Source organism: Saccopteryx bilineata, chromosome 1 (assembly GCF_036850765.1).
Source record: "Saccopteryx bilineata isolate mSacBil1 chromosome 1, mSacBil1_pri_phased_curated, whole genome shotgun sequence".
Classification (NCBI taxonomy): domain Eukaryota; kingdom Metazoa; phylum Chordata; class Mammalia; order Chiroptera; family Emballonuridae; genus Saccopteryx; species Saccopteryx bilineata.
The window spans coordinates 399489961-399507753 of NC_089490.1; the positions used below are offsets into that span (position 1 = coordinate 399489961).

General features: G+C 55.1%; 1 protein-coding gene across 1 annotated transcript; it reads right to left on the reverse strand.

Moving 5' to 3' along the window:
- Positions 1-1046: 1046 nt before the first annotated feature.
- PYGM (glycogen phosphorylase, muscle associated) lies at positions 1047-14158 on the reverse strand. The gene is made up of 20 exons (XM_066251935.1): positions 13823-14158; positions 12672-12773; positions 12498-12576; positions 12312-12415; positions 11845-11976; positions 9883-9994; positions 9704-9786; positions 9181-9324; positions 8774-8866; positions 8423-8569; positions 8135-8298; positions 7735-7849; positions 7119-7220; positions 6633-6780; positions 6266-6324; positions 5998-6139; positions 5354-5561; positions 1855-1989; positions 1584-1650; positions 1047-1470 (listed from the first exon to the last, which is right to left on the reverse strand). The coding sequence occupies exons 1-20, from the start codon at positions 14063-14065 to the stop codon at positions 1321-1323; spliced, it is 2529 nt and encodes an 842-aa protein (XP_066108032.1). The 5' UTR covers positions 14066-14158; the 3' UTR covers positions 1047-1320.
- Between the last annotated feature and the right edge of the window lie 3635 nt (positions 14159-17793).

Below are 17793 nucleotides of genomic sequence, written 5' to 3' on the forward strand. Positions count from 1 at the left end.
AGATCCGGGCGTGGGGCCTCGGGTCCTTGTGATAGTCCCGGGGAGGGGCTAGAGCAAGATGGAAGCGTTTTGGGGAGAGGGCCCTGTGGGGAAGGAGGAATGGAAACGCTGCTACCTGGAGACGAGACCTCGATGTCTGGGGATGTTGTGGGGGGCGGGGGAGCTCCAGCTCACACAGGCGGGACTGAGTCCCCGAAAGCCTGGCTCCCACGAGGCCAGATGGAAAGGGGCAGCTGCCCGCTGTGGGTGGGTTCTCCGCAGGTTGGACACTGGAGGCCTGGGTGCCTGGGCCCTCGGCAGGGAGGAATTTGGGAGGGACAGGCGGTTGGGGTCCCCACAAGCAGGGCCTAGGGGAGCCGGAAACCGTTTCCGGATTTTGGGTTCACACACACTCACTGTGAAACCACCCGCCCCAAACCTGCCTCCCGAGGTTTGCCCCTCCCTGATTCGGGGCTGGGGAGTCAGGACTCCCCAACACTTCAATCTAGGTACTACGAGGCCTAGCAACAGTCCCTTTCTGGTCCTCAGTTTCCCCAAAACAAGGTGGGGGCAAAATTGGCCTGATCTAGACAGTCTATGAATGTCCCCCGCACAAACACTCCCCTGACTTCGGTTGAAGCAGAGGCACCAGCTTAGAGACCCTTGAAAAGCCGCAGTGGGGCGGGGCTGAGGGCGGAGTCAAGAAGGCGCCAACCTTCCACAGGCCCCTCCTCCTCCCTGATGTCGCCCTCGGCAGCGTGGATCTTCGCTAGTCCCCGAGGCCTCGGCCCAAGTCCCAGCTCGCAGCCCCGGTGGGCCCCACCCAGGCGGACGTCCCGCCCCGGCCAGCCTGGCAGGCCGCTGACCTAGTATGGACACAGTACTGGGAAGAGAGGCGTGGAGGGTGACGTCGGGATGGGGGCTGGAGAGTCCTGGGCCCTGCCTCCATGGGCCGCACCCCCTTTCCGAGGGGATGCACCTGACACGGGTGGGGGCAACCCACGGTGACTGCGCAGCTGCTTTTGTGCAAGCCCTGAGCTAAAAATATTTCACAACCGAGAGAGGAGTTAGGGAGGCTCCCAAGGAGAATCAATTTATTGAGGGGTAGGTGCAGTTGGTCAGACCCATAAATAGGAAGGGCAGGAAGCCCGAAGACAAGATAGGAGCAGTGTCCTCAGGCACACTGGACACTGGGCCTCAAGGCTGGGGGAGGGTAATGAGTGTTTCAGGAAGAGGCTTGGATAGCTAACTGCAGTACCTCACCCTCTGGAGGAGGAGATGGGGTTGGACCAAGGGATTGCAAACAGACTCAAGGGCAAGTTTGGGGTCTGGTCTGGGGACTCAGACAGTGTCATCAGGGGCTGGCAGGGGCTGGCGGGAAGGCTCTACGCCCCATATCTCCCGGGCGTACTGGGCAATGGTGCGGTCACTGGAGAACTTGCCCGAGGTCGCTATGTTCCGGATCACCATCCGCGTCCACTCTCTTGGGTTCTACAAGTCAAAAGGGAACTCTGGGTTCACTCTGCTGGTAGGGTCCCCACCTTCTGCCTCAACCCAGCCAGGGCCACCAAAGTCCTGCCAGCCCTTGGCCCAGCACCTCTTACCTTGTACAGGGCATTGACTTTCTCCTGGCATTTAATATAGTCTTCATAATCTGCAAAGACTTTAAATCTGGAGGGGAATGGAGAAGCAAGAAGCTCAGTGAGGTCAAGGGCCAAGCCCATCCTGTCCTGTGGACTTCTAGGGACCTAGAGAGTGATGCTGCTTCCAAGGGAGTCGGCCCAACGGCCCAGAACCCCTGCCCAGCCTCCCTAATGCACCAAGACCTGTTTAGCCCAGCAGCCCACCTGCATGATCCCTGGGCGGCTAGCTCACCGGTCATGGTGCATGAGCATGTTGACAATGTCCTTGAATAGGTCGGGCTGTTTGGGATAGAAGAAGCCACTGCTCAGCTGCTCAATGATCTGCCGAAGCTCAGGAATTCGGTCATAGTATTCCTGGGCGTTGTACCTGCAGGGAGGAATTGCAGTCAGCACTGGTCAGCACCCAGGAAAGGAGGTCCTGGCTCTTCCTCCAAAGAAAATCCCAGAAGGTCTAAGCCCCAGGTTCAGCCTGCGTCTGCCCTCCCTGCACCTGCCACTGGAGTTCCTTCCCTGGAGGCCCTCTTCTTTCTGTGCTGTTTTTCACCCCCTTTTATGTGGGTGAGGACACTGAGACCTGGAGAGAGCGGAAAGGAGGTGTCAGAGCTCACATACCGCCACCGTCTTCTAACCAGTGTGTTTCCAAAATAGCTTCTTCTTCTACTATCCTAAGTCCAGCCCTTCAGGCTCCAAGAGGAGCTAACATTTATCCTAAGGACTGTCCTTAAACTTACTTAGACTGTCCAACCGGGCAGTTGCTGTGCCCGCCACCAGCTTTCCTCCAGTGTCCCACTTTCTGAGGCAGCACAGCCCATCTCAGCCATCCCCAAAACCGTCCCCAAGGCCAGTCTCATCTCTATCCTTACCTGCCCTCTGGTCCCCCATCTGTATTTTGCCCCCCTCCAGTCCAGTCTCCATCCTGCAGCCAAAATTTCCCTACTGGAGCCTAGTTCTTAACATGTCAGACCTTGCTCAAAACATTTCACATCTCCCTTCCACCCAAAGGACCAAGTCTGAACTTCCTAGTCAGGCATCACAGGAGAAATTCCTTTCAATATTGAATGCCAGCTCTCATAAGCTGTTGGTGGGGGTGTAAACTGGTACCAACTTGTTTTTTTTTTTTTGTATTTTTCTGAAGTTGGAAACGGGGAGGAGGCAGTTAGACAGACTCCCGCATGCGCCCAACCGGGATCCACCCGGCACGCCCACCAGGGGGTGATGCTCTGCCCATCCGGGGCATCGCTCTGTCGGGACCAGAGCCACTCTAGCGCCTGGGGCAGAGGCCACAGAGCCATCCTCAGCGCCTGGGCCATCTTTGCTCCAATGGAGCCTTGGCTGCGGGAGGGGAAGAGAGAGACAAAGAGGAAGGAGAGGGGGAGGGGTGGAGAAGCAGATGGGCGCTTCTTCTGTGTGCCCTGGCTGGGAATCGAACCCAGGACTCCCGCACACCAGGCCAACACTCTATCACTGAGCCAACCGGCCAGGGCCCAACTTTCTGGAAAACAATATGGCAATATGTATCAAAAGCCTTAAGAACTCACACTTTTTGATGCAGAAATATCCCTTCTAATAATTTTATTAAGAGAAATAATCAGAGATGTGGGCAGAGATGTAAAATGTTGGTCACTACAGTGATATTTACACTAATAAGTAAAATCAACTTTAATGTCTAACTATAGAGAGTGGTTAAATAAGTTATGGCATGTCCATAGGATGGAACACTATACAATCATTTAAAGTATTATTGAAGAAAAAAGTATTTTTGAAGACTATTTAATGACATGGAAAAATGCCTCTCCAATGTTAAATAAGATATCAGGTAGCCCTGGCCAGATAGCTCAGTTAGTTGAGCATCATCTCAATACACAAAGGTTATGGGATCAATCCCTAGTCAGGGCACATACGGGAACAGATTGATGTTTCTGCCTCTCTTTCCTGTCTCTCTAAAATTAATAAATAAATTTTTTAAAGAAAGATATTAGAGCATCAGCCCAGCGTGTGGAAGTCCCGGGTTTGATTCCCAGCCAGGGCACACAGGAGAAGTGCCCATCTGCTTCTCCACCCCTCCCCTTCTCCTTTCTCTCTGTTTCTCTCTTCCCCTCCCACAGCCAAGGCTCCATTGGAGCAAAGTTGGCCGGGGTGCTAAGGATGGCTCTTTGGCCTCCACCTCAGGCACTAGAATGGCTCCGGTTGCAATGGAGCAACAGCTTAGATGGGCAGAGCATCACCCTCTAGTGGGCTTGCCAAGTGGATCCCAGTCAGACACATGTGGGTGTCTGTCTCTCTGTCTCCCCCTTCTCACTTCAGAAAAATACAAAAAAAAAAAAAGAAAGAAAGATATCAGTATTCAAAATGGTACATATATTATTCTCAAATTTTAAAAATCATACACATAGACTGACCAGGTGCTAATGCAGTAGATAGAACGTCGACCTGGGATGCTAAGGACCCAGGTTCAAAACCCTGAGGTGTTGGCTTGAGTGTGGGATCACAGACATAATCCCATGGTCACTGGGTTGAGCTCAAAGATCACTGGCTTGAAGCCGAAGGTCTCTGGCTTGAGCCCAAGGTCACTGGCTTGAGCAAGGGGTCACTGGTGCAGGTGGAGGCTGCCCCCCCCCCACTCCATCAAGGCACATATGAGAAAGAAATCAATGAACAACTAAGAGTGCCACAACTACAGGTTTATGCTTCTCTCTCCCTCCCTTCCTATCTACCTGTCACTCGCACGCGTGCACACACACACGTGCAAAAAAGTAAAAACTATACACATAGACACACATATATAAATATACATAGAAAAAGAGAACTGTGACTTTAAATCTGGGTGACAAAATTATGGATGACATTTTATTTTTGTAATTTTGTGTGTTTTTAATTTATGAGCATTATTGCTTTTATGGTAAGAAAAATTCATATTTTAAAATAAAATTTAAAAACATAATGCCAGGGGCCCTGGCCGTTGGCTCAGTGGTAGAGCATCGGCCTGGTGTGCGGGAGTCCCGGGTTCGATCCCCGGCCAGGGCACACAGAAGAAGCGCCCATCTGCTTCTCCACCCCTCCCCCTCTCCTTCCTCTCTGTCTCTCTCTTCCCCTCCTGCAGCCAAGGCTCCATTGGAGCAAAGATGGCCCAGGCGCTGAGGATGGCTCTGTGGCCTCTGCCTCAGGCGCTAGAATGGCTCTGATTGTGGCAGAGCGATGCCCCAGATGGGCAGAGCATCACCCCTTGGTGGGCATGCCGTGTGGATCCCGGTCAGGCGCATGCGGAGTCTGTCTGACTGCCTCCCCATTTCCAACTTCAGAAAAATACAAAAAATTTTAAAAAATTAAAAAAATAAAAACATAATGCCAGGGAAATATCTCCTCTAAAGAGCTGTGCTTGTGACCACAAGTACAGTTATTCCTATTTTCCTTTTTGCCATGGCTGACAGAGAGCTAAGAATTTAGGTTTACTTCCAGTTCCAGAGATAATATTATTTTAAAGACTTGATATAATTTTCTCTTTGTTTTCCTTCAGTTCTGTGTTACTAGGTTCTTTTCCCATTTTATTAACCTTATTTTTTTGTAAGTTATCTCAAAAGTTTTCCAGAATTCTGACGGCATAACTGAGACCTTGAGCGGCCCACTCTAGCCTTTCCTGGCACACCCCTTACTCCCGGCTCTCCCCTCCAGCAGCCACGCCTTGGTGTCCTCTGCACACAGACTGTGAATTTAGGAGCCCTTGACCTCCTCACCCTCTCTGGTCAAGCTTGTCCACGTCCTCTACCCTCATGCCGAAGATAAAGAAGTTCTCCTCTCCGGCCTCTTCTGCCATCTCCACATTGGCTCCGTCCATGGTGCCGATGGTCAGAGCCCCATTGAGCATGAACTTCATGTTGCCGGTGCCTGAGGCCTCAGTGCCCGCGGTGGAGATCTGCTCGGAGAGGTCAGCGGCTGGGATCACTGTGGGGCAGCAGTGGGAGGACAAGGTCAGCTCTGCAGAGGAAGAGTCCCACCCCAGCTGGGGACTCCAGAGCTCATCTGGCCCTCGGCATAGCCAGATTCAGAGCCCCTGCCCCCCATCTTCAGTCCTCAGCAGCTGATGATTTCACTCCCCAGCCCCTTGATGATTCTTGAACATCAGGGGTCTAACCTGAACCCCCCCTCCCCGCATTCTGCTCCGTCGTGTGACTTGACAGACACCAACAAGACCCACCTTCCTATAATTTCACCCATACTACCAGAAACTCTGCCATTAGGGGGACATTCTCATGGTTTAATCATTGCTCTCTCCAGATTCTACTTTAAAGTTCAAGTACCTTAGGGCGAGACGACTAATACTTCTTTTGGGCACCACCTAATCAGAGCCTCCTTAGGGTCCCCACCGGCAGCACCCCACCTTTCTCAGCCAGTGAGACTCGGTAGTTCTCCAGGAAGATCACACGAAGCCGGTCTCCCACCACGGGGTCGTGGTTGACCACATCTCCAATGGCTGTGATGAGTCTGATGATCATCTTGGCCATGTGGTACCCAGGGGCAGCCTGTGGGGGCAGTCTGGAGTCAGCTCCATGGCCCAACTCCCGACCTAAATCCTGCAACCCAGCCACGGCTGACCTCAACCCAGATATCAAAAGACAAGAGCTAGGGTCTGTGGCCCAGCTTCTCACCTTCCCTCCAATCATCACAGTTCGAGGCACAACAAACTTATTGGGTTCCTTTCTGATGCCTGTGGAGAAAGAGAAGGATGAAGTGGGCCAGGTTTTCCCTCTGGGAAGCAGCTCGCGACAGTACCCATCTAGCCCGGGCCCAGGGTGGGAGGCAGCAGGCCTGACTTGGGACAATCACTTGCTACGTGGCCTCAGATCTGTCCCTTCTCCTCTCTGAGCTTCATTTGCCCATCTGTTAAATGGGGGTAATTCCATGTCCCGAGAGTTGTCCCGAGGCCAAAGGAGACGTTGCTTAGGAAGCAGGCAGTGTGCAGGGAGGTACACAGAGAGGGAAACCAGGAAATCGAGTGGGGTTCCTGCAACTCACGGTTGTACAGGGTGATGATGTGGAGGCAGTTGAGGAGCTGGCGTTTGTATTCATGAATCCGCTTCACCTGGACGTCGAAGAGTGAGTTGGGGTTGATATGAACTTTATATTCCTTCTCTAGATATGCAGAGAACTTCAACTTGTTTTCCTGAAGGCAGGGGAGGGGGAGGGGGAGAGCTCACCAGTAGGCCTCAGCCTCAGGGGATCCCACAGTCTCATTTCTTTCTCAGGAAGGGAAAGGACAGAGGGCTCCCATGCCACCTTCGTCCACTCCTACACCAGGGCAGACACTGCTAATCAATGTCAGTACGCTTCCAGTGAGGTCCGATGATGCTTTCCCACCACAGACTCCATGCAACGTCTACCAGTGGCCTGGGGTTGCAGGAGAGATGAGCTCTATTGGCCATTCCTGACCGGGACTTCTGGCCCTCCGGTCGTCTCCACTTCAGGCCTGGCACAGGGGTCCCAGGTGGCAATAATCCTTACCTGCTTCACTTTGGCCACATCCCGGATAAAGTTTTCGTCGTCCACATAGGAGAGCAGTTTGCGCAGCTGGTCCAGATCTGAGATGTAGTCCTCCCCGATGCGCTGTGGGAGGATGGCTCTCAGCCAGGCCGTTCCCTCCTCTGTCTTCCCTCAGAGAGGACTCCCTTTCCAGGTCAGCCAAGCCCCATCCCCGGCCGACAGCCCCTCCCTCCCCAGCTTCCCAGCTGGGCTGTGATCTGAGAAGGTCCATCCTCTTCCCCTCCCAACCTTGAACCGACCCCAGTAAGTCTTCCTCCTGGCCTTTTCCTTATATAGGCAATGACCTGTGTCCCCTTCCAGTCTCGCTTCACATGTGACCTATTGACGACCCCTCCATTAGATCGTCAGCTCCACCAGGTTGACCTTCCTAGCCAGGGCCTCTGTAGCCCACAGGACATCTTCATGCAAGTAGGAAAATGGTTCCCTCCTCCCAGCGCATGCGAGGCTTGGAACGAAATGCAACCAGAATTTCAGTCCTCCACTGGGTACCCTCCAGTGAACCACCTACGTGTCCAGACCCTGCTGATTCCTGCAGTGACCCACATTGACCCCTACTGGCCATACAGTGTCCTCTCACCTCAGCAATGACCTCGGCCAGACCAGGGTTACACATAACCAGCCATCGGCGAGGGGTGATGCCATTGGTCTTATTCTGGAACTTATGAGGCTCCAGCTCGTAGAAGTCCTTGAAGCTGCAGAATGGAGTTCAGAGGTCACCGCTCACCCCTGTGGGATGAAGGCCTTCTTCTGGGGTCCCTATCCTGGTTTCCTGATGAATAAGGCCTGGGGGGCAGAGGTGCTGCTGTGTGTAAGAGGGAGTCCTCTGGGGACAGGCCTGGACCCGCTGTCAGGGCTGGGACACTTGTTAGAGCAATGCTACCTGTGGAGGGGCCAGCTGTGCCGTGCAGTGAGGGGCGAGCCTACGAGTGACAGAGGTCTAGCAGTGAGCAGGCACAGCAGGAGGGTCGGGGTCTCACATGGTCTTCTTGAGGATCTCAGAGTGGATGCGGGCCACGCCGTTGACGGCGTGAGCACCGGCAATGCACAGGTGGGCCATGTTGATGCGCTTCACCCCGCCCTCCTCCACCAGTGACATGCGCCGCAGCCGGTCTACGTCCCCTGGGAACGCGGCCACCACCCGCTGTGGAGAAGCCAGAGCTAGGATGGGCTGCGGGAACCCAGTCCCCAGCCCTGCGCCCTCAGAACTCGGCCCAGGGCCCTCCCCACTAGACGTGCCCCACACTGCCCATCCCTCCTCCACTCACGTTAAGGAAGCGCTGGTTGATCTCGTAGATGATCTGGAGGTGCCGCGGCAGCAGCGTCTCCATCAGATGCACCGGCCAGCGCTCCAGGGCTTCGGGCAGCACTGTGTGGTTGGTGTAGGCGCAGGTCCTCACTGTCACGTCCCACGCCTGGCGGAGGAATGGAGAATTGGGACCCCCGCACGCCGTGCAGCCAGGAGCCCGGCCACCGCTGTGCTAGGACACCCGCCCTCTGGGCCTCACACTGCCATCTGTTTAGTGGGGGTTCTGCTCGCATCTTTCCACGCCTCAAACCAGGAAGGGAAGCCTAACGCAGAGAGGGTCAGGCAGGGGCGGAAGGGTCCGGAAGCCCACCTTGTCCCAGTCCAACCGCTCCAGGTCGACCAGAATCCTCATCAACTCAGGGATGGCCAGGGAGGGGTGGGTGTCATTGAGCTGGATGGCCACCTGTTGGGAGGGACAGACGGGGAGTCAGTCTGGGCTCAAAACCAAGGCTCTGGTTAGTGTGCCCTGCAAGGGCCCAGCATAGTTCTAGGGTTGAGCCGGAGGTGGAAACTGTCGTGGGAGCAGCGGCGGGGCAGGAGCAGGAGGGAAGCCCAGGTCGTGAGCCCGCTGCTGGAGGATCCAGAGCAGGCCACCCTCACACACCACCAGCCCCCACTTTCTCATCTCTAAACTGGGCGGGCAGGCTGAAGCTGCAAGAGAGAGCATGTCACACAGCGCGACAGGTGGAGGGGGCGGCCCTCCCGGCAGCCCGGTACCTTATCTGGGAAGGCATCGAAGCTTGTCCGCACAGGGTCGCGGCAGCCGAACTTGGAGGACTTGAAGCGGCGGACGATGTCCTGGAGAGTAGCAGCCACCACGAAGTATTCTTGCTTTAGCCGCAGCTCCTTCCCCTCAAAGAACTGAGGACAGTGTAAGGCAGAGCGTCAAGGCAGTGAGGACACGGCTTAACACGACTGTGGGTGTGGCCAGGAGGGACCCCAGACACCAAGACCTGCCCCATCTCCGGGACCCAAGGGTCTTTCCCCAACCAAGAAGTAGCAGTGGGAACAGGGTCAGGAGAGGGCTGCACAAGGACCGGGAACAGCTTTCCGCAGTGCCTACCCTAACCTGCTGCCCCAGGACTCGGGCATCCTCTCACTTAGCTGGGATTGGACAAACAGGACACCCGGACACCAGCAATGTGTCCTGGATGTGGCTGGAGCACCAGAGGAGGGCCCTCCCCTCTCCTGCCTTTTCCCACGCATGCAGGCTTCCTGCCCCCAGCCCGGGGGAACATACATTGTCGTTGGGGTACAGGACACGAGAGATGTTCTCAGCCAGGTTGCGGTCCAGCACAGCCTGGATGTAGCCACCAATGTTGACTGGGGACAAAAGCAGGAACAGGGGACAGGATCAGGCCTGGGCCAAGCATAGGTTGGGCAGGGCGGGGGCTGCGGACGACCAGAGGCTGAACTCACAGTCCTTGAGGTTGAAGTCATTGGGGGCCTTGGCAGACCACAGGCGCATGGTGTTGACGATGTTGTTGCGGTAGCCAGGCACAGGCGTGTCGTAAGGCATGGCCAGCACCACCTGTGGGGGTACCCAGGTGGTGTCAGGAGCTAGGCTTCTGCTGTGTCTCACCTGTGCGCCCAGAGAGCTGGAACTCCAAGCTTTGTCCCTGCCTTCCACCCACTCCCAGCCGTAGGGTCTAGTCCCAACTCTGGGAGACCTCAGGCAAACCTCTTCACCTCTCTGGACCTCATCCACAGAGAGAGGACACCACCAGGTCTGACCTGTGGTGGCGCAGCAGATAAAGCAGTGATCTAGAATGCTGAGGTCGCCAGTTCGAAACCCTGGGCTTGCCTGGTCAAGGCACATATGGGAATTGATGCTTCCTGCTCCTCCCCCCCTTCTCTCTCTCTCTCCTCTCTAAAATGAATAAATACAATTAAAAAAAACTAGAAGAAGTAAGGCCTGACCAGGCATACTTCCATTCAGTGGATAGAGCATTGGACTGGGTTGTGGAGGCCCCAGGTTCAAGACCCCGAGGTCGCCAGCTTGAGCATGGACTCATCTGGTTTGAGCAAAGCTCACCAGCTTGAACCCAAGGTCGCTGGCTCGAGCAAGGGGTCACTCTGTCTTCTCTAGCCCCCCAGTCAAGGCACATATGAGAAATCAATCAATGAACAACTAAGGAGCCGCAACAAAGAATTGACATTTCTCATCTCTCTCCCTTCCTGACTGTCTGTCCCTCTCTCTGACTCTGTCTCTGCCACAAAAAAAAAAAAAAAAAATCTAAAAAAAAAGAAGTAAGGAAGGACACCACCACTGTTTCTTATGCCCCACCCCCACCGTGCTGGGCTGCTGTAAGGATTGCGGTAGGAATGGGCCGGCCCACGATGAGCTAAGCACCCAAGGTGGGGTTCTGTTGTCCACTCAGCAGTGATGGGAATGTGAAAGTGAGCTGGCCCAGCTGGCCTGAGCACAACCTTGAGGACACGCTGGACTCATGAAGGAGCTGGAGGATCCTTTGCCCCCACAGGGGCCTGGCTGGAGGAGTCACAGAGTTCAAGTCCATCCAAGGGACTCTGCCTGATTGACCACAGGGCTAATTAGCAGTGACCAGTGCTGGCCCCACCTCCCACAATTAGCGAACATCAGTGACCACAGCCAATAACTGCCTACGTTCATGGAGGTGGGGGCACATCCACTTGTCCAGCCACAATACTAACTAGCCCTGATTGGAGCCAAGTGGAAGCTGGAACTTGGAGAAGGAAGGGACAGGCCCAAGAGAAGACAGACAGGTGGGCAGCTTAGATCCCTGCTGGACCTCAGTGTAGATGACAATGGCCCACTCGGAAAGCCTAGCAGTTTCTGTATGGCCACCTGGAGGGCGGTGACCCGCAGCCACAGCAAGAGGACAGACTGAGCTGGAATCAGACATCTGCTCTGGCTTTGGGGCTCCCTCTAACTTGCGATGTGATCTTGAACAAGAGAGTCTCCCTCTCAAGGCTTTAATTTTCTCTCCTCTTCCCCTTTCTGGCCTGTTGCTTTGTTTCCTGTCAAGCCTCTAGTTCAGATGTGTGTGTGTGTGTGGGGGGGGGGGGTCCAGTCACCATGATTATGTTTTGATGGGCCTTGTGGGGTGAAGAGGAGCATAGTCAGGGGAGGGGCACTGGTGGAACAGGGCAGCCTCTCTCCTCCTCGCCGGCTCTGCTCTGGCCTGGCTCCCTTGTGACCCTCCTTGTCTCTAACTTTTCCCTGGCTCCAGCTGTGTGGCCTCAACTAAGTCACTTAACCTCTCTGAGATTTGGTGTCCTCTGTGGTAAAAGAGCACTAGGTCTAGTAGCCTCCAGGTTCTTTCCCTGCATCTCCGTTTCTTCTAGGAGCCGCCTCCTCCCTCTCCTTTGCTCCCCCCCCCTTCCTGACTTTCTCTTCACCTGTGTGTCCACCCACTTGGCCCCCTGGCTGGTGTGTTCCACTCGGCCGTAGAAGTGCACAGGCAGCGTGAACTCGGGTCGGGCCTTCTCCCAGGGGTTGCCATAGCGAAGCCAGTCATCAGCCTCCTCCATCTGAGCCCAAGGCAGATCAAGGGGAGAAAGGAAGGCAGTGTTAGTGTACCAGCCACGGTGGGGAGGGCAGGAGCAGTGGCCCTGGTGTGCCCTACATAGGATGTCAGTTAAGGGCTCTGGGGTGGGCCCCGGTCTGGCGGAGTATTTGATGGGACATGGTATGTGTATGAGAGTTCAAGAGGTGCCACAGGTGTGAACCACCCACTTCAGGAGTGACCAGCTTGCTTTGGGGTCATCAAGGCTGGGCTTAGTTCTGGCCTATCCAGAGATGGATGACCAAATCAGGGTCCCCTTCGTCATTACTAGGTCCCCACAAAGGGCCCAAAGCTGCTCACCTGCCAGCCTCCACAGATCTTCTGGTTAAAAATCCCAAACTCATAGCGGATCCCATAACCATAGGCAGCTAGACCCAGTGTTGCCATAGAGTCCAGAAAGCAGGCTGAGGATGTGCAGGGAGGGGAGTGTCAGGGACCCAGCACCAAAGAACCCTCTCCTACCCTATCCCACTACCCTCCACATACCTGCCAGCCGGCCAAGGCCCCCATTGCCCAGCCCTGCATCTTCCTCGATTTCTTCCAGCTCCTCCATGTCCAGGCCCAGCTAGAGGGGGCAGGGTGTGGCAGCAGTCAGGGCCAAGGGACAGAAGGGGAATGCCCCACACCCTAAGGCTTGTCCCATCCTCACCCCTCCCACACCTGGTAGACGGCCTCATCACAAGCATTCTCCAAGGCCAGGTTCACCATGGTGTTTTGCAGCGTCCGGCCCATGTAGAACTCCAGAGACAGATAGTAGATCCTCTGCCCAAGACACAGACGCACAGAGGGAGGAGGTCAGGACTTCCAACCAACATTCAGGTAGGCTCTGCTGGGCCTACAGCTCTCCCATGTCCTGCCCGCTCCTGGGTCCCAGCATGTCGCAGCTGTCTCCACTTTCTTTCTCCCCGTTTCAGGCTTTGGGACCCAACACATAAGGCTCTGATCCCAGCATTTCCTCTGACTTTGGACAAATCACTTCTGTTCTCTGAGCCTGTTTCCTTATCTGGAAAATGGGGCTGGCCTTCTCTACCTCAGGCAGTAAGGTGCTTGGGAGAGGTGGGCGCCCTGTCCATCCCACACGAGCCTCCCGACGGCCCAGCAGGGAATCAGGACATAGAGAAGTACCTGCAAGTACTTCCCAAGAGGGGAAAGCCAAGCTCAGAGAGAAGTCATTGGCTCAAGGTCACACAATGACTCACAGCTAGAGTCAGCCTCTTCCTGTCCTAGCTGCTCTCCTTGGACCTCAAGCCTCAGCCCCAGGAAGGGGAAGGAGAGGCACCAGGATCCAGGATGTTGATGGTGTCTGTCTACTGGTTTCCCGGGTCCCCTCTCTGCCCCACCCAAGTGCCCTTCCCCCATGCCTGCTCAGGAGTGTCAGGTTGCTGACATTTACAGCTGACCCCGACACTTGACTCCACTGCCCCGACTACCCCAGCTGCGTGCCACCTGCTACCCAGGCACACAGCACACACGTTCAGTGACGTGTTCTTCCACTTCAGGTCCGACCCCCGTCTCTGGGGTCGGCCTGTCCGGCCCCCAGCAGCCCCTCCCCTCACTGAGTTTGCACTGGGCCTGTGCCCCCAGTCCCCCCCCCCGGACCTGAGCCCCCTAACTTGCCCTCGTCTCAGGTATCTCCTGCTGGGTTGCCACAGCACCCATGGGACACCTGAAACACCTGGATCCTCCAATCTCAGGAACCTGGAGTGACCCTTTTTTTGCTGCAGAAAACTGACCCCAGAAAGGGTCAAGATCTCCCAGCCCCCTGCCAGTCCCCCTGTCCATTCCCCCGCCCAGGGTGCCCCAAGCAGCACCTTGGGGTCCTTCTCATAGTAGTGCTGCTGCGTGCGGATCCAGCGGCCCACGAGGTGGTCGCGGACAGTGTGGGCCAACGCGAAGTAGTAGTCTCGAGGGGTGGCCACATTGCGGTCCTTCACGAGTGTGAAGTGCAGGTGCCGGTTGAAGTTCTTTTTCAGGTCGGTCACGTTCTCCACGCCGGCCAGGCCACGCACGCTGATCTGCTTTCTCTTCTCCTGGTCTGACAGGGGCCGGGACATGGCTGCAGGAGGGTGGGCCGGACTGACTGGTGGACTGGCGGACAGGCGGCCTCAGCGGTGCCTCCAGCCAGGGAGTGGAAATCCCCGGGTGTCTGGTGATTTAAAGCCGGTCTCTGGGCAGCATGCCCCGCCTCCCCCTACAATGGGAGGGTCTTGGCCTGCTAGCCAGGAGCTATTTTGGGGGTGAGAGGAGAAAGAGAGCGGGCAGAGAGAACAGGGCCCAGCTCCACAGGGGCCAGGCCAGGCCAGCCTTAGCCTGGCTCATACACAACCCTTTTCTGACCCACTTCCTCCAGGCCTCGCATACTGGGGTCTCCTGTCCCTGTCCCTGTCCCTGCCTTCTGCACGGTCAGAAACAAAGACGCAGCAGGCAGTTTTGACTAGAATGGCCTGAGGCTTGCCTAGAGCCAATCGGCTCTGACTTTAGCCTAAGAGGTAGCCTTGATCTGGCCCTTTTCCCGAGTTCTAGATGGAGGGTGGGGCTGGACTGTGGGCTTTTTCAGTCAGGAGCCTGCATCAGAGCAGCTTGGTTTGCTTTAGACATTTGCCCAGAGATGGCCAACCACAGGCTGAATGCTTCCATAATGGTTACATTGGGGGCTATTGTTAACCGGACTCTGGTAGGAAGGACAAATGTGGCAAAGGGGGACAAAACCCTCCACCCCTGCAGTCTGACACTAGGTGGCCTGAGAAAAGTGAGACTAGGACTGAGTTCCAGGGGATGGTATGGGGGTTGTCACCTGGGGCAGGGCTATGACTCCCACCCCACCCCCACCAAAGCTGATCTGCTCTGAGTTCCCCCTGTTGTTGTCCCTCAAGCTCTGAAGTGACCTTTCCAGAGGGATGGTCAGATTACAGGCCAACTTTGGCTAGGGGCCAACAGCCTAGGGCAGGGGCCCCTGGGAACTGTAGTCCTGGGCGGACAGGGTCAGAAGAAACTGAAGCATAGCACCCCAATAATATTGGCTGATGGTATTAGGTCTTCCTGTGATGCAGCTGCCGGGTGATTTGGAGGCCTTCTTCCACTGACTCCTTTCACATGGGGCTACCACTGGAGACGGAGTTAACCATCCAGGGCTCACGATCTCACTGGTAAAATGGGGCCCCTGCACCCAGGAACTTTACACCGTTCATCTTCCTTTGGAGGCTCTGGCTGCCTCCAACTCAGCGCTCATGGTCTGGCCTCAGAGTCGATTTGCTCTGTGGCCTTAGGCTGGTTGCTTTACTTTTCTGAGCTTTGGACTCATCAAATTTATAAAACTTGTGGAAGCCAACTTTGGACCCTACTTTCTTCTAGCAAAGCAAGCCCAGGGCCTTGCACTACTTCAAAGGGTGCCTGAGCCTCCTGGAGTGGTGGGTTGGTGGAGGGGAAAACTCGGTGTTCGGACCAAGGCAAGTTAGCAGCCTGGACGACTGCAGGATGCTCCTGAGTCTGGTGTGGGGGAAGGCCAACCCACAGCAGGCCCAGCCAGGTCATTACAGTTCAGTGTGGGAGCCAAATACAAGTCCTCCCCAGGCCTCCTGACACACAAGCCCTGCCTCACCCATGCACCCAGAGACAGGACTAGCACTGGTCTTCCACAGTGCCATGCTTCAGAGTGGTGGGAAACGTCTGAAAGAAAAGACCTGGTTTGTTTTTTTTTTACGATTTTTATTTATTGATTTTATAGAGGAGAAAAAGAGCGAGAAAAAAGGGAGAGGAGCGAGAAGCATCAACTCATAGTTGCTTCTCATATGTGCTTTGACCCAGCAAACCAGGTTTCAAACAGGTGACCTCAGCGTTCCAGATCAACACTTTATCCACTGCACCAGCCCAGGCCAGGGCTGTTTTCTCTTTTATACATATTTACAAAAGGAATGCTGGTTGGCACTCCGGTCTGGTCACGGCTGCCATCCTGTGCTCCTGGGCCATGCCTCTGTGCGAGCCTCAGCCCACCCTCCATCAGGCCTCTGGCCCAGCCACCTGGCCTGTTCTTTCTGTGCAGGGTTGGTCCAAGCAGAGCACACTAGTTTTGTGTGCTGTCACCTCACATCCCAATTGTGGCAGCACGCTTGGTCACACATACCTTTGCACTGACCACTAATTGCTTGACTTCTTCCTGCTGCTATGGACAGGCTCCCAACAAACCGTTCCCATCTTTTCATACAGCTCCCAAGCGAATGCAGTTCTACAGCAGTTGGCTTGGGCCCTCACCCTGCTTATCAATTCAGTGCTCAACCTTCCCTTTGCACTCAGAGCATTTGCTGAATGGGGACATACCCCATTTCTACTGGCAAACCGATGTACTGGACTCCTTTAACTGCCTCTTGTGGGGTTCTTCCAGTCTTTGTCGTCACCAGTGGCCACCAACTGTTTCCGAACTTTTCCTAATACCCCAACCCAGCAGGATGAAACCTGGAAGACTCGAACTGACTGCCCTTTCTTGTTTCACCGTTTTCCCTGTTCCTTCACTTCCTACTGTTGCATATGCATTTATGGTAAAGAATCCTGAACTCACTCCAGGTTGTTTATGTCTGACTAGGTGTCTCACCAGAAACCCCGCCTCCTTCCCTGGACCAATCTTGGGTTTCTCCTGAGCACGTGGCTGGGTTGCAGAAACAGAGCCCAAACACTGACCTTTCCCAACTGGCACTCCTTCCACCAACCAAGCTTTGCAAAGGTGAGGAGACGCTGCAGCAGCAGACAGGAGCAAGGCTGCCGGGGCCTCTGTAACACCAGGGTCCTGGGAGGGCCTTTTCCCACCCTGGCTGTCTCCAGGAACAGGGGGAAGCATTTCTCCTCTCTCCCCATACTACCACAAAGACAGGTGGCTTGCTGCCACTCCAAGGGCCAAACCTTCCTCTTGCCTCTCCTCCATTTCAGGGTCTCGCGCTACTTGGAGAAAGGCCCAAGACTGATGCCTTGTCAGCCACTTTGTTACTCTCCAAAACCTTAACAAAAGCTGCCGGCAGGGAGCCGAGAAGGAGTGAGCACAGGAATGGAGCTGGCCCCAGGGGAGAGAAACAGAGGAGATTGCTGGGCTGTGGTTAAGTCATTTATTGATTTTATTTCTAAAACCCACATAGCGCCACTTTGCCTATTCCAGAACTTCAAAGAGCTAATTAACCACCCAATGAGCCCACCAGGGAAACCAAGCTTGAGGGGAAGCAATGAGGTGAAGCCAAGGTCAAAGAGGGTAACCAGGCCGAGCCCTGCCTCCATTCAGTAAGTTAAGAACAAAGAGACCTCCCCCTCTCCTCCTAGTCAACTGGGGTTTAAGGCTGGGGACTCAGTGAAAACTTCCTGAGCCTTTCTTAACCCCTGCCCGTGTAATAGCAGAAGACAAGCACCCTGGACAGGGCCCAGATACAGGGGGTTTGCTCCGATCAACAGCAATGACCAGCTCCAGCCTAAGGCTGGAAGCAGCAGGAGCTGGCCATCCCTTGTCCTCCCGAACATGAGGCAGCTGGGGAAAGGCCAGCTCTAACACAACTCTCCCAGGAGCAGTGCAGCAGGGCAAGAACCTCACTGCCTCATGGAGACCAGACACGGATTTTTCTGGTGCCACAATAGGTACTGTCCAGATATAAAAGAAACAGCCTAAGACCCTCTGTAAGGAAGTGCTTACAAAGCACAAAGTGGGCATTTTCTCTTGCCCCCTCCACTCCCCAAAGCCTGCAGGGCTGGCAGGCTGCAAGTCACCAGCAGAGAAAGAAAAACCACTTGGCAATTTTAATTTTAGCTGCTC